This window comes from Periplaneta americana, chromosome 12 (genome assembly GCF_040183065.1).
Source record: "Periplaneta americana isolate PAMFEO1 chromosome 12, P.americana_PAMFEO1_priV1, whole genome shotgun sequence".
In the NCBI taxonomy this organism is placed as follows: Eukaryota; Metazoa; Arthropoda; class Insecta; order Blattodea; family Blattidae; genus Periplaneta; species Periplaneta americana.
In genome coordinates, this window is record NC_091128.1 from 170650905 (window position 1) to 170667789 (window position 16885).

The 16885-nt window shown below is 38.5% G+C and overlaps 1 protein-coding gene across 1 annotated transcript in view; it reads right to left on the reverse strand.

Annotated features, from left to right (window-relative positions):
* LOC138711171 (uncharacterized) overlaps positions 1-16885 on the reverse strand; it is a 116779-nt gene that overhangs the window by 67743 nt on the left and 32151 nt on the right. The window contains exon 3 of the mRNA XM_069842526.1: positions 12248-12360. Coding sequence (XP_069698627.1) covers positions 12248-12360 — 113 coding nt within the window. The remainder of the gene's footprint in view (positions 1-12247; positions 12361-16885) is intronic.

Sequence of the window (16885 nt, forward strand, 5' to 3'; positions counted from 1 at the left end):
GTGCACTCAGCTGAGTGACTTGGTGGCCGGGATTCCACAGTAATATGAACAGTAATCTGTACAGAAATATGCACCGTTGCTAGAACAATGTACGTAAATATTCTTATTTTTTGGTCCTACAGAATATATCTGTTATGGTAACTATTAATATCAATTGTTACCATAACAGATATATTCTGTAGGACCAACAGTGCATACATCTCGGTAGAGTTCGGGTAGAAACTGCTATTTCATTCTTCTCTAGAATCTCATTGATTCTATCTTCATTGGTTTTCCTTTGTTTATCAAAGAGATTCGCCGAATTTTCCCATCTCCTCTTGGAGTTGTTATTCGTTTAGGCCACATTTTCCTTTCCTATCTGTTTCTCTCTCTTTTTGTTGGTTATTTAATGACCCTGTATCACCTACTCGGTTATTTAGCGTCGACGGGATTGGTGATAGCATGATGCTATTTCGCGAGATGAGGCCGAGGATTCACCATAGATTACCTGGCATTCGCCTTACGGTGGGGGAAAACCTCGCAGAAATCAGCCCAATTGAGAATCGAACCCACACCTAAGCGCAACTCCGGATCGGCAGGCAAGCGCCTCAGATGACTGAGTTACTCCGGTGGCTCACCTGATTCTAACTCGTCATGTTCTTTGACTTTATTATTTATATTTGTTACTAGCCGTACCCGTGCGCTCCGCTGCACCCGTTAGAAATAAATATAAAGTAATTACATAATTAAAATAGGACATTTGATCCAGGGAACATTCGTGTTTGATATAAGGATAAATCGTTTAATATGTTACTTAATTTAAATTGTATTTAAATAAATAAATGCGATCATTTCGATCCAGAGACCACTCATTTGGTCATAAAAATTATTTTAGGAAATAGAGGAAACGAATGTACAGAATAGCCTATCAAGTTTTCTGTGCATAAGAAGCTATTTTAATCTTACCTGTCCTCGATTCACTCAGAAGTTACTGTAATAACATTATAGCATTATGTCCATCTAGAGAAACTACACTTTCCAATGGTGAAATAATAATTAATTATACAAATCGGTTAATTTAGCTTCCGATATTACTTCATACAAACACAGAAACATGCTCTGTAGGCTATGTTTCATAGCTTTCGATTGTTGTTGTCGTCCAAGGCCCCTTATAGACGAAGTCATTTGTTTTTTTAATTCATTACACGGCCTTAGATGGCAGTTATTTTAATTTTAAAACTCATTTATCTCATTAAATATCAGTCCTATCAAAATTTTTCAAGGAATAAAACTTATCGCAAATTATGTTTAAAGAAACTTTTGTTATGTAACATTTTTCACAAAAATCAATAATAAGCGAGATATTTCAATTTATTTAATTCAGGCCCCCTTATAACCCCCCTTTTAAATAATGTATTTTGAATGCCATTTAGCCTAAAATCTAAGTTACAACGAACTTAATTTATATTCCAATTTTCATCGAAATCCGTTCAGCCATTATCGCGTGAAAAGGTAACAAACATACAGACAGACAGACAGACATACAAACAAAAATTTCAAAAAAGCGATTTTCGGTTTCAGGGTGATTAATTATATATGTTAGGACCAATTATTTTTGGAAAATCGAAAATTACCATAAAAATTTCGGCTACAGATTTATTATTAGTATAGATTGAAGATTGGGGCACTCTTTCCATCCGCCTTCCATCACAGAAAATTTTGTTTCCGTGTATTCACAGTAGCTACTGCAGGACTCTGGTAATTTTTTATTTTTTCCTTCGAGTGAGGTCAAGACCTTTCACCAATCCTACAGTGAAATGAGATCAGTGTACAACTTGGAAGGCTATGTAGATTTCAAACATGTTACATTTATTGTATTTCAATATCTGCAGTGCCTGGGAAAAGTGACACAAGTCAGTTTCCACGAACCTTTTTTGATAATTTATTGACAACTTACGGAACATCTGCTCGCTTGGAAAAAGAGACACAAGTATTTCTCCCATTACAATCATTCATACAGAAAAAAATCAAATCGACATAAACCAGTGTAAGTTGTGAATAAATTATCAAAAAAGATTTATGGAAACTGACTTATGCCACTTTTCCCAGGCACTGCAGATGTAATCAAACCAATAATATTATTACCTTCATACGTTTATTAAAGGGTTGCGCAGGCGTTGCGGTGTCCAGATGCTGCAGTGTGCAAAATATCTGACGTAATAACACGTCAAGTATAGTACACGGAATCGCAAGATGTTTCAGTATAATATCTTCCCTTCATTTTTCCCCAATCGTTAAACTTCGGACATAAGTAGTCACATATCTATCAGGTTAAATCGTCGAATAACAACAACGAAATGCTAACAATGAATCAAAAGACTGGAATAGGGTTCCGCGCAAATTGAAATAGCCTGTAAATAATTTCAAGGGAAAAATTGTTCCGGTGCCGGGTATCGATCCCGGGACCTCTGGTTGAACGTAGCAGCGCTCTACCACTGAGCTACCCGGGAACCCCACCCGACACCGTCTCAACTTTTCCCTTTATATCCACACAACTCGCGTGGGCTGACGAAACGCCAGAGATCCACAACGAGTGCACACAATCTCTGTGTGACTTGGAATTGTGGTTTTCTGTTAACGTACACAGTAACGTAGCTCAGTGGCAGAGCGCTGGTACGTTCAACCAGAGGTCCCGGGATCGATACCCGGCCCCGGAACAATTTTTCCCTTGAAATTATTCAAATCTGCTTTACAGGGAGCTTCACCTGAAAGACTAGATTTGCAGCCTGTAAATAGTATATCAACACTGCACTGTGACATTTCAATGTTGCAAAATCAACAAATAACACTCCATATTTTTGGTAGATTACAACAATATTTATGTACTCAGCCAAACATTTTTCATTAAATGTGATCGTAACATAAAATAGAAAAGAGAAATCACATATCCTAAGCGCTGAGTAAGTCTATATTAATTTGAAACCGGCCACTGGCGTTGGCTAAGGCGCTTGCATGCTGATCCGGAGTTGCACTCGGACCCGGCTTCGATTCCCGGTTGGGGTGATTACATGGTTTGGTTTTTCCGAGGTTTCCCCAACCGTAAGGCGAATGTCAGGTAATCTATAGCGAATCGTTGGCATCATCTCGCCAAATACCTTCTCGCTATCACCAATCTCATCGACACTAAATAATCTATGTTAATTAATACTGCGACGTTGTATAATTTGCTTTCATGACAAAAACGAAAGCAAATGAGAAACATTTTACATAAAGCAAAGAATGCGGAGAAAAACCAGACGTGGGAAAGAGGACGCAAAACTTGGCGAAATATGCTGATCACTGGAAATATGGGCGAGTCGGCAGTCCTAACATGAGTTACGTACCACTGAAGTCAACGTCGGGAATCGAACCTGAGTTCGAAAAATAATAAACTCTCATTGTAGTATAGAATACTGGGGAAGACGTCATATTCAATTGGTTAAAGATATATGAGAATTAAAAATGGAATTGAATTTTCTACGAATGGAAAGTTGCAAAGCGGTAGCAATACACGCAGACAGCGTGGCGATCATGCCGGATAAAAGTGGACTCATCGGTCGTTCAACCTGTTCAATCACTGTCGCAAGCACAAAGATACTTAACATTTATTTAATCTTTAACGACTGCATATTTGCAAAATGACGACGGCTACGTCGGGCTCTACCGCTGCGGGGTAAACTGTCGGCACGTAAAAAGATCAAAATTGTCCTGCGACGCAAATTGCTGATTGCGGTCGTCCTACATTCCAGTCATTCATTCATACACAGCACAAGGTGCTCCGTATCTAGCACACAACTGTTTACGAGTGCGCACTCCCTTAAAACAAGGTGGGCGAAGCGGTGACATGGCAAACAGATTTAAACACCACCGAGATAACAACGAAACGTATGAATAGACCGAGGATTTATAATTATGTACTGAATACTGCCAAAATATGCATGCAACTATGCCCCAAGATCCTTACAATTATGTACTTAAATATACACTAAACCTTTAAAAATAAGTTGACTGTGGAACGCTTTATTGCATTTTTTAACGAGAGATTCAGATAACTTCTAACTATAGGCCTACTTTTATTTAAAAAAAATTTGATAAAAATATCGAAAAATTTCACTAGAGTTAATGCATATGTTTTGTCGTAGTTTAAATGGCAATAAACTATACAGGATGTAAAAAATATATGTTACAAGGCTTGGTAGTAGGTAGGTACCCGATTCACGGTTATGATCAGGCTTCGAGGCTTCGGACCCAATAGAGCAGTTCAGTGGGAAATCCGCATAACGGCGTACTGAGTACTGTTCTCCAACAAGGAGATCAACCGTGAAAGGAATGTGCTTACTATTGCGTCGTCTATTGGAACGAAGTAGATAAATAATATTACCTTATAACGTCAGTTTAAAAACCATGCGCTCTCCTGCATATGTTATTTCCTGTATGAAGAGATTTAAAGACCAGGAGATTACTGTGATCTAATTTTGTAACTAGGGTAGTACAATATGTCTGTATCAATGTTATGGTTTGTGCTGTGAGAGCTAGCCAATAGAGATAAGAGTATCCACGTGTGTGACCTTATGACACCTTATGACATCAACATCCATTCACAGCATCACCCCCCTTCCCTTCATTCCCTGGAGACTTTCTCGTGGTTGGAGCACAGTATAGTGGTGAAGCGTACAGTGGGTGGGGGTACTGTAGAATGGATGCCAACAAATACGCAAAGGAAAACGCTCTGGATTTGAAGGTTCTGACGAATAATTTGGTTTTCATACAAACTGTGTCTGAAAATATTACACGGTTAGAAAAGTCAGAGCAAGAGATGCCGGAACCCCTCAAATTAATTTAGAAAATAATGCAGAGAATTAATGAGACATCAAGTACACCGGTTACTGAACGTGTAAAACAGAAGTGGAAATCAATTTTATGTAAAAATAACGGATATGGAACATTGTGTAACATAAACAGCAAATTAGTGGATACAGAGTCACCCGAGACTGCAATGATGTTAGGTTTTTTCGTTTTGCTCCTATCACGTCATGCGACGTAGAGCGCAGCTTTCTACAGTACAAACTTTGACAGATAACCGAAAAAGATTTACGTTTGAGACACTGAGAATGTATTTTGTAGTACATTGCAATTGGGTACTGTAACTGCACTTCCTAAAGACGACCAATAGGATAAATGAAAAAATTAAAATTGCTACATGCTTATTTACACCATTAACACTGTGCATAATTAAACACTAATGCTTATAAAAGACAGGAGAATAAATGCTTTTCACATTCTTTTGACATTATCATTGTGTAATGTATATTTACTTTCACAATGTACATATGTGTGTTTCCCCATACTACCGTACTCTACTCTAAATAGCAACGTTGTTACCTCAACACATCTCTATCTACCTGCAGCGAGTCAACAACCTATAGTGCATGCACAGTAAACTTATTGCATCGGGTCCAAAATCTCGAAGCCTGGTTATGATACAAAAGGAGGAGAGTTCGGCCGGCAGGTGAACCGGGTCTTAGCGTAGCTCAGATGGAAAGAGCACTCTGCGTGCAAAGCTGAGAGGTTCTGGATTCGATTCCCGGTGCCGGAACGATTTTTTCTCCAATAATAGGTAATTTAGATAATTTTGACAGCAATGCATTGAGATTATGTGGTGATCTTGTTTTTACTCGCTACTGAAACAAATTAAATATTCATATCAAATATAAATGACACAAACACGAGTATTCTACCAGGACTATGGAGTTTCTTTTGAAACGTTCGGTAGCCCTATCACCCTGCTTCAAAACTAACCTGTCACTAGTTTAAAAATCCCGCGAAGCAGGTCTCTGTGCTCTATTAGTTGAAATCCAAATTAAAAAGAGGACGGAATGGGCGGAGGAGGCTAATCTTTGATGGTGAACTGTCTACTACGTCGTAGTACATTGAGAATCGGGACACCCTGCGACGTCATTCATTCATGGACTGGGGGCGTGGTTGCCACATTAATAATGATCGGCAGGTCGCAGTGACTCATGCGCCTCGTCGGAAGAAAGGACCGGCTGGACGAACACCTGTTCACACTTTCCATGCGGCCTGCATTTGTGGCGCAATCAAGTCTGCTGCATAGGTGATTGAGGGACACGATAGTAAATTGAAACAACGCATACTTTCACTTCAGACCAATCGCAGGAGACTAAAAAGTAAACACTTGACCACGTATGCAAATGGTTAGTGTGTCCAACTTCTATTAGAGCCTTCATCGTCTGAAGTGCTTCCACCTTAAATATTCTACAGGCAGAGACGTGCCGAGTAAGGTAAAGTTGATTTTTTTTTTTAAATTTTATTCTAAAAGAGGGAGAAAGTAATGGTACTTATTCAGAAGAGGCGTAGCCGGTGTCGGTGGGTGCTCTTGATAACTGAGAGTTCACATCGCAGCCCAGAACCAACACAAAACACACCTCCAAACTAGTGTGGAGTGAATAATTATGCAGGTCTGTTACACCAGACTTCGCCCCCTCCCCATACCCTGTCCCAAATACCAAACAAATCATTGCTAGCTCCAAATTCACTCATGCTTTCCGGCATTCGTTACTCTTGTATACATTCCTCTTAAATTTTCTAGGTCTAGTTGTCTTCTGGTATTCGTTTTTTTTTTAATTGAAACATTTCGTATATCTAGTTTATTCTTTTATTTTTTGTTTTCAAGTGACGTCTTAAGTTGTTTAAGGAGTTTTTACTTCATTTCAACCATCTTTTTGCTTGTCACAGCACAAGTACAGACGCAAAGCTATACGCCACCTACAAAACGGGCACGCACACAATTACGCACTTAATATCTGTTGCTCAAAAAACCACACGTCCGTTCTAAAGGCCACCACACACAGAAAGCTAAGCTACGCAAGCTAAGAAAAAAAGCAGCTCTAATGTAATTGGTTATTAATGAAGAAAATTCGCTCCGGCGTTGGGGATCTAACCCGGGTCCTCGGTTCTACTCACCGAGCGCTCTAGCCACTGAACTACTCCGAGGCTGAATCCACAACACCGAATCGAATCTCTCTCCTTTGGTATTTTCCCTCTTTGGCCTTACTCCATGTTCGACATATATTAACAATTGTAACCATAACAGATCGGCCTAATTCTGTAGAACCAAAAAAATATCTTTACGTAGATTATTCGCCAACAGTACATATATATTGTGGAGTCCCGGCCACCAAGTCACTCAAATGAGTGCGCTCCTTGTATGCGTCAATATATAAATTGAACATGAAGCGAGGCCATAGCGGGGAAAATACAAAAGGAGAAGTCGGCCTCGGGAGCGTAGTCGGTATAGCGCTGGCCTTCTGTGCTCGAGGTTGCGGGTTCGATGCCGGCCCAGGTCGATGGCATTTAAGTGTGTTTAAACGCGACAGGTTCATGTCAGTAGATTTACTGGCATGTAAAAGAACTCCTGCGGGACAAAATTCCGGCACACAGGCGACGCTGATATAACCTCTGCAATTGCGAGCATCGTTAAATAAACGATAATTTAAACAAAAGGAGAAAGATTCGATCCGGTGCTATGGATTGACCCTCGGTGTAGCTCAGTGGTTAGAGCGCTCGGAGCATAGAACCGAAGACCCGGGTACGATCCCCGGCGCCAGTGCGAATTTTTCTTCATTAATAACCAATTGTAAGCATAACAATAGGACCAAAAAATGTCTTTACGTGCTTAGGAAAATATTTGGGGCTAAGAGGGATGAAGTTACAGGAGAATGGAGAAAGTTACACAACACAACTGCACGCATTGTATTCTTCACCTGACAATTAGGAACATTAAATCCAGACGTTTGAGATGGGCAGGGCATGTAGCATGTAGGGGTGAATCCAGAAATGCGTATAGAGTGTTAGTTGGTAGGCTGGATGGAAAAAGACCTTTGGGGAGGCCGAGACGTAGATGGGAAGATAATATTAAAATGGATTTGAGGGAGGTGGGATATGATGGTAGAGACTGGATTAATCTTGCTTAGGATAGGGACCGATGGCGGGCTTCTGTGAGGGCGGCAATGAACCTCCGGGTTCCTTAAAAGCCAGTAAGTAAGTAAGTAGGCCTAAGTAAGTAAGTAAGCTCTAATGTAGTATATGGAATGGCACACACAAAGCGCTAAGATAAGCTAAGTTTCACAGATCGTCTAGGAGGCGAATTTCGCAGTTGTAGCTAGCTTCGCGCATGCGCATGATGATTTGTTGGGAGGCATCTAGCAGACTGTTGTGTGTTGACGGGACTCCTTTGTCTACACGGTAGTATACTATTCGTTTAACTGTTTATTTGTTCAGAAGCTATAAGCGATTCTAACATAACATTCTTTTTCTGGACATTGTTACCGAGTAGTCCCGAATACAAAGATATAGTTAGTTCTACGTCAAAAATCACGTTTCGTCCACTTGAAGACAAACGTAGATTCAATCTTCGGAACGTCATCAATTTGCTATATACTGTTTTCCAACCAGGAGATAAACCGTGAAAGGAATGTGCTTACTATTGCGTCATCTATTGGAGCGAAGTAGATAGATAATAATACCTTTATAACGTCAGTTTAAAAAACATGCGCTCTCCTGCATATGTTATTTCCTGTATGGAGGGATTAAAAGACCAGGAGATTAACAGTGATCTAATTTTGTAACTAGGGTAGTATAAAAATGTGTATATCAGTGTTATTGTTTGTGCTGTGAGAGATAGCCAATAGAGATACGAGTACCCACGTGTGTGACCTTATGACATCTTATGACATCAACATTCATTCACAGCATCACCCCGCTTCGTTTCATTCCCTGGAGACTTTCTCGTGGCTGGAGTACAGCACCTCTTTTGAAGGTAGAATTTTACGTAACAGTCATTTTAAATTACTGTGTTGAGATCACAACATGGCGACACTGGATCAGTAGAGGAACTGGAATGGGATACTGAACGAAATGCTTTGCAAAAAAACCTTTCACCTAATCTTCTTACAAGGAAATTGTGGATGAAATCTCCTCTCCATTGTTCATACCTCCAAAGCAAGTAGATAATATATATATATATATATATATATATATATATATATATATATATATATATTTGTCTACACTAAATGTAAGGTTGTAAATTCTCAGATAAATTATTAGCCTACAGAAAATTTGAGCAGCCCCTATATCCGATTTCATAACTATCCACACATCATAATCTGTATAACTGGTCACAACACGACACACTATTGCCAGTCCCTCTCTACAGAACTTCCGCGTATTCTTCGTATTTTACAATTGTGTTCTTGGAATTCATTACGTACAGATGTTAGGGTCTGCCCGACCTTGAACGCTTTCAAGTCCAAAGTGAAACATCTATTTTAGAACGCACAGTGTTCCAGGGTATATATTATAATTCACAATTGTAGCTAGTTTATAAAGTAATCATGTAATTTAACTTGTCATCTAGTTTAAGTAAGTATTTAAGTTCTATAATCCTCTGGCTTATGCATATTTTTCTGTTTCGATTTTGTCTTAGGTATACCTATAACTTTCTTCTGCATTAACATCATATTATAATATAGGCTATTTTCTTTTTACTCTCACGGCCTTAACTCTGCTAGAAAAAATAAAGCAAAAGCATCATCATCATCAGTATTTACTCCGCTGGCGAAGAGCGTTTAAAGTGTAATGTCATCTTGCATATTAGCCTATGTGACAATGTGGACTTTTTTTTTTTTCGTTGTTGGTAACTCTATAGCATCTACTAGATGCTTTATGGTTGTGCTAACATATGGAGTTACTTGTCAACAATGTGACGCTGAAACGTGTGTTCAGGTTACTGACCAGCGACAGTCCTGATGCATTTTTATATTTGTGATGATTGGTTAATTAATATTAACCCGGCACACTCACATTCATACAAATTTCCAGACTCTAGACACCCAGGGAATTCTTCTTCTTCAAGAAAAATTCACCTCAGCGCTGAGTCCGGGAATCGAACCCGGGACCTCCTGATCTGGAAGCCAGCATGCTGACCAACAGACCACGAAGGCAGTCGATGTGGACATTTACTCTATGTGCCTTTGTTTCTCCATACAACGTTGTAAGTTAAGTTTTCACCTGTTACAGTATGGGAAGATGTGTCACATTTGTCCTTTCTATCTGATGTGGAAATCTGTGTCCGCAGTTTGAGGGGAGGTTTCTACATGAGCTCATTAACAGTCCTTTGTCAGCAGAAGATATTTATTTTATTTCGAGCGCTAGTTTTCTATACACTTTACAATATAAATACACCTGTGGAGTAACGGTTAGCGCGTCTAGCTGCGAAACCAGGTGGCCCGGTTTTCGATTCCCGGTCGGGGCAAATTACCTGGTTGAGGTTTTTTCCGGGGGTTTCCCTCAACCCAATATGAGCAATTGCTGGGTAACTTTCGGTGCTGCAGCCTGGACTCATTTCACCGGAATTATCACCTTCATCTCATTCAGACGCTAAATAATCTAAGCTGTTGATAAAGCGTCGTAAAATAACCTAATAAAATAAAATAAAATAAAATAAAATAAAATAAAGAGTGTTAAAAAAGTATGGAATATTACTCGTAAGTTAACTTCTTAAATTTTAATTTTACAAAAAAAAAAAACATTTATAAAAAAGCTGTTGAAGATAAACCAAACAATATGGTATCAGTGTTCGAAAAAGTTTAATTATTCAAACGTACAGAGTGTGGCAGCAAACTTTATTTTTTTAAATGTCATCCTATATTAAAATTTACATATTACGAATCTTCATTACGTATGAATGTTTATAAATTTTACCCATTCACCCGTTTCATGTCTTTTAACTATTTATTAAACTTGTTTCGTGGACTTCATATTTGAGACAAATGAGTATGTAAAACCATGTTGAGATGGCCATAAAACTAAACAAAACACTATTACTAACCAAACTTTACCACAGATGCTGAAAATGAGAACCATTCACAGCCAGACAATGTTCCAGTCTATAACGAAAACTGTACGTTGTGATATGAGATAGAACAGATCAGTCATGTAACTGTGAGAAAGACATTGGACTGTGTTTGTGATAGACTTGAGCATCTTTTGTAAATTTTTGTTAGTAATAGTGTTTTATAGTTAAAAGATACAAAACGGGTGAATAGGTAAAATTTCTACATGTTCATACGTAAAATTTAATGATGATTTGGGATATAAAATTTTTAATATAGGATGTCATATAAAAAATAAAGTTTACTGCCACACTCTGTATCGAACACTGGTATCATATTGTATGGTTTATCTAAAAAAACAGCTTTCGTATAAAACATTTTTTTTTTTGTAAAATTGAAATTAATGAAATTATGAGTAATATTTCACACTTTTTAACACTGTATAAACCTCTTCTACTGAGTGTTCAGTTCAAAGTGTGCCATGGCTCGCTGTATGCCGTCATGTGGCTAACCGATGAGCCTAGAGAATTCAATCTTCCTACACTTCCGCAGGGGCGTATTAACCATGTGCCAGAGAAGTTGCCTAGCAAGTACGACGTTCATTCTGAAGAATACGTACCGATACCTACGGTAACGCCGGTAGTGGCAGGAATGTGAACTGTTTGGAAATATATTCTGTCGGGATATGGGGAGAGGGTTAAGACGATTACTTACGTATTTGTTGACATTAACTTCGACGGTCAACATGGACACGGAGCATTTGATTTGTGTTGTGGAATGTTGCCGTACGCAACCGATAACAAATACCCTGCGTACGACTTGCCCGCGCAAAACACAGTTGGAAAGAGGTTATGGTAGCACACAGACCGTACAGACCACCATCTGTTGCTACAACGTTCAAGTTATACCGTACACGTTTTCAAGTTCAGATTGAAAGCCTTGAATAATAGGCAACTTCTCTGACACATAAGCTGAAACTCGCTTCAAATCGCTGACTCAACAACAGTGACGTCATGACACACTTTGAAATGAACACCCAGTATAGCCTACCTCGCTTGCACTTTGTTCCTCTAAAGACCTCATTCGTCTCAGTCGAGGTAAATCTTCCTTATAGGTCAACAGATCAATGTGTGGGGCAAGAAAGACCTGACGGGCACTTTTGCCTGAAGTAATCTCAATCTTGAATCTAAAGCCAAGCACGGTAATCACTGAGAATTGTTAAATGAAGTTTACTGATACTTACGGGACAAATCATTTTACAGTTATTTAAAATACAGTAACTTACTTGTGACGTTAAATTTATTACTACTTACTTTCAACGCAGAAGTGTCGAAATCCGGGATATCAGGGTCCATGATCGAGCCCAGGCTTCTGCACCTTTTCTGGCAGTGGCCGACGTCTAACTGCACGACTTCGCCCGACACTCCTGCCGACAAAGAAGAAAAACTTACACCTAGCACAAAGTTACGCAGCAAATTTATCTTAGCAATAATTTTTATTTATTTCACACTTACATAATTTGTAGTCTTTGAACGAATGAATGAATGAATGGTCATTGGAGTAGTGGTATCTACAGTTATTTTCAATACAAGGTCAACGTTAAAGTTTCGAATTTGAATTAGTGTTGTTGCCCAAAATCAAAAATGGATCTACCGAGCGAAGTGCTCAATGGCAAAACAATGGACTTGCATTCCGAAGATCCTAATCCGGGCCGGTCAATCTGGTTGGGTTTTTCAGTGTTTGCCGTATTGGTTCCGGAAGATAATGTTTGGCAAGATCTTTTCCACCACAAAAAAGGTAATGTTCGGCAAGATCTTAATTCCTACTGATTGTGCGTAAATAGGGTGTAACAAAAAGTTATGTCAAAACTTTAGGGAAATATTTCTCACATGTAGAGGATGAAAATATGTTATATAGCCTAAACATGTGTCCGGAAACACTTTATTTCCGTGTTGAGATCATTTTCTACAACAAGTCCTCTCCCAGTTTACAAACAAGAGCTTGTTTACAAACAGCTTGTAATCTGTAGTAGTGTTTATGTCTGATTAGTGCTAGTGGGGTCGTGACGTAATTCTTAGGTTCACCACCAATGTTGATTTGCAACTGTACGTACAAAGGTCGTGCGACTCACTTCATTGCTTGACTAAGTCGGTTGTAAATGAAAGGTTCCGTGACAGATGGATAGGGAGAGGTGGACCAATTTCTTGGCCTCCAAGCTCTCCGGATCTAAATCCACTAGACCTTTACTTACGGGGGCATTTGAAAACTCTTGTTTATGAAACCCGGTGCAAAATGTAGAGACTCTTCACGCCCGTATTGTGGAAGGCTGTGAAACAATACATTCTCCAGGGATACACCAGCGTCTCCGGGATGCAATGCGACGGCGGGTTGATGCACGTTAATGGAGAACATTTTGAACATTTCTTGTAACGCAGAGTTTCATGTGGTGTTTCCCATGATATGTACGCAAAGTTGTAAAAAATGAGCTCTAACACGGAAATGAAGCGTTTTCGGACTCATGTTTATATAACATATTTTCATCCTGTACATGTCAGAAATATTTCCCTAAGGTTTTGACATATCTTTTTGTTACCCCCTGTACGGTGGATATACTAACTGATATGGCAACTAGATAGCAGAGGTTAAACAGACTGGCCGATAAATGGCAGCTATCCTATATATCAAAACTATGTGCCGCTCGAAACAGATAGTCGATAGTCGCGATAGTCGATACATTTTTTTTACGTATTTATCACAATAACTGTTACAAATTACGACGTTCTTGTAAACTCTTTGAAACTATACATTAGGATGCAAATTGAACTGCAGAGATTCAAGTTGTTATGAAGAATAATGTAATTTTAGTTAAAAATTGAGAGAAAAAAATTCTGTACAGGGCAACTAAGGCATTAAGAAGACATTTTTAGCTTCAGAATACTCACCAAAATTAAAGAAAGTATATTTCTGAATAGCTCATTCTCTATTTGTAACATTCTTTTACCCTTAAAACTGAAGAAAGAAGGTATTTTTAACAACTTCAAATTAGTGTAACTCTGAAAATATTGAGAATAGGACATATGTTTATATGGCAGTTTTTACTCAAAATGTCTTAAGAAATAAGTTCCATAAGTGGCGGTAACTCCTCGGGAATCACTCTGTATGTATATGTCTCTCTCTCTCTCTCTCTCTCTCTATATATATATATATATATATATATATATATGTATATATATGTGGGTCATTTGCAGAATTTGTATAACAAATGATGTCCATCAATTCTTACCCTTCCCATTATTGCATTTATAACGATAGAGTTATAAATTCCTAACAGTGAGTAGTTTCAATACTAATGTAGTAAACGTCACAAGAATTATTTCCTTCGTGTGAAATATTTCACGAGAATAAAATAAAATTCTCATAGTAACAGCTAAAATGCTGTGTCCATACTAGTTAAGTTTTTAAAATGGGGCATGATTATGTCCAGATAAAAGTTTGTTTAATAATGTAATTGAGAAAAAATTAAAAGAAACATTTGATATTATCAAAACTTATTCATTTATGTCTGAGTTTATATTTCCTTAAATATTATTGCATAATTACTTTAGTCCAGTAAGTCAGTCAGGTCTGTTACACCATTCTGTTCCTATGGATACACAGTTGAAAAAGAAAGCCCACAGATGTCAGCACAAGCCAAGATGATGCACAAAGAGTCATTTTGATTGTACTGCTATGTTCACTCATTTTGATTTGGCGAGATTGTGTGTCATACTCTTGCTTTATGTTTTAGTCTAAGCGTGCATTTTTACTCTGTCAGATCTGTTTGTGTTGTGTTTTCCACAAATAACAACATATAAAGTCAAGATCAAGAGGACATAATAGTGCACGTGTGCAGTAGTTAAGTTGCTATTTTAAAGATTTTTAAACAAAAAAATTTTAGATTAGCACATGCTTATGTTTGATTTTTCATGTCTGTTACCTATCAGATCTGTTACTCCATGTCATGTCTGTTACATCATTCAAAACAGTTCTGTAAAGCAAGGTGAGTGTACAGTGGTTGATTACTATGGCAGAGACATTGCACCATATTAATACAGGGACATCATTTTATTTTTACTTCAATTTTTATTGTACCTGAGTTTTTTAATGTACTTCACTCCCACACCTTCTACTAATGAAGTTTAACCGTCCTGCACACAGATCCAAGACCGCATATACAGTCATAGTAGCCTTACGGTCATAGTAAACAGTACGTTTCAAAAATATGTTCGCGTTTTCCAGTGACGAAGGAGCTTTCAATATTGAATCATTTTCGTACATTTGCCTACGTCGCATCCTGGTTTCCCTCACCTGCTTCTATTCGCCTCTCTGTAAAGGCTAGTGGCTGGGCTGTCTTAGCTCTTTTCTGAAAACATTAATTTCTGTTAGGAATTGGACGTCTACGTAATATTATACCCATACAATTGTTTAAAATAACTTAAATAAAAGGGCCTCGTTAAGTAATTAACTGTCACGTGATTTCCTCCCTTTCTACGACGCTGCGACGTAACCCCTTGGACGGACAGTAGATAGCATGTCTGAGTAATTTTATCTTTTCGGATCGGGCAGAAGTGAAGATTGAATTTACAGTACGTAAGTAATTCTTTTATAGAGTAGGTACAGAATTATTTCAACATGAGTTGCTGATACGAAGTACGAACCTGGTAATTGGAATTACGTACAATAGTCTATAGTGCGATAATATACAAATTAGAACTGAAGCCTGTATCGAAATTAATGGCTACCATTTTGAAAAATGTGTTTAAATATTTATATTATGATTATTTTTCAATTTAACTTCATTCTCTATATTGTACGCTAATGTGCTGTAGGCAGTATAATATACACTGCATAATGACTACGTCCGCATGGATAGCTCAGTTCGTGAGTAAAAACACTCATTGTTAATACTGTACTGTATTTTGATTAAACAAAAACCTAATGAAAATTATCAAACTCAAAATCGCGATATTTCCTAGTTTACGTAAATGGATGAACTACTTTTCTTCCCTCCTATACCTAGTAAAGTGATTTGTTTGTATTTTACGCCAGTATCATCGAACTCCAATCGTGGAAGGGTGTAGTAAACTCTGTTTTCGGTTCTCAATCCGAAGGTATAGCCAGGTTAATATTAGAAATGTTAGTAAAAATAAAATGATGTCCCTGTACATGCAGAATATGCACTAAATAGTACTTTAATTTTGACGTTCTCAATAGTCCATTTGTTATACAAATTTTGCAAATGACCCATACGAGAGACGAATGTAAAGGAACGATAGGGATAAGTTCCAACTCATGAAACTAATAAAATTGTCTCACTGCAAACTATCAGAGAGTGAAATGCTATTGATAATTTTACGTTCCATTTAATATCGGTACGTTTGTGGTAGCTACCTAAAATTCACGAAGCGTCTCGTTAAGTGGACCGACAATGGTCATTGGCGCCAGTACTGCATTGCAAGCAAGCACAGTTTCCCTAATACATCTAAAAATAAAATTACACGAAATGATTCGCCTTCACGGAAATATTTCGGACAGCGGAGTTGGAACTGGTTCACCGAAGAGAAAGTATGTGGAGCACGCGCGGGGCGTATTGTTCCCGTGATCTAAATACTCGGCTCGGAAGTGCAGAGTGACTCTGGTATGTGAACCCAATTACAACATTCTGGCCTGGGGTCGCGAATATTTGTGGATTCAGTGAGGCGATATCATTTCTTCGTTGGCCGCGACTCCAAAATGCGGTGATTTATACCGCGCCACGCGGGGTGTCCACCCTCGCCTCCTCGCAACCAACGCGCCGCTCTCTGTAACGAAGTGCCGGCCGGCCGGCCACAAATTAACGTCATCCCGGATGCTGGGCCACGGAGGAATTGGCATTAATAATCCGCGGGAGGGTCCCTGCTCGAGCGATGAGT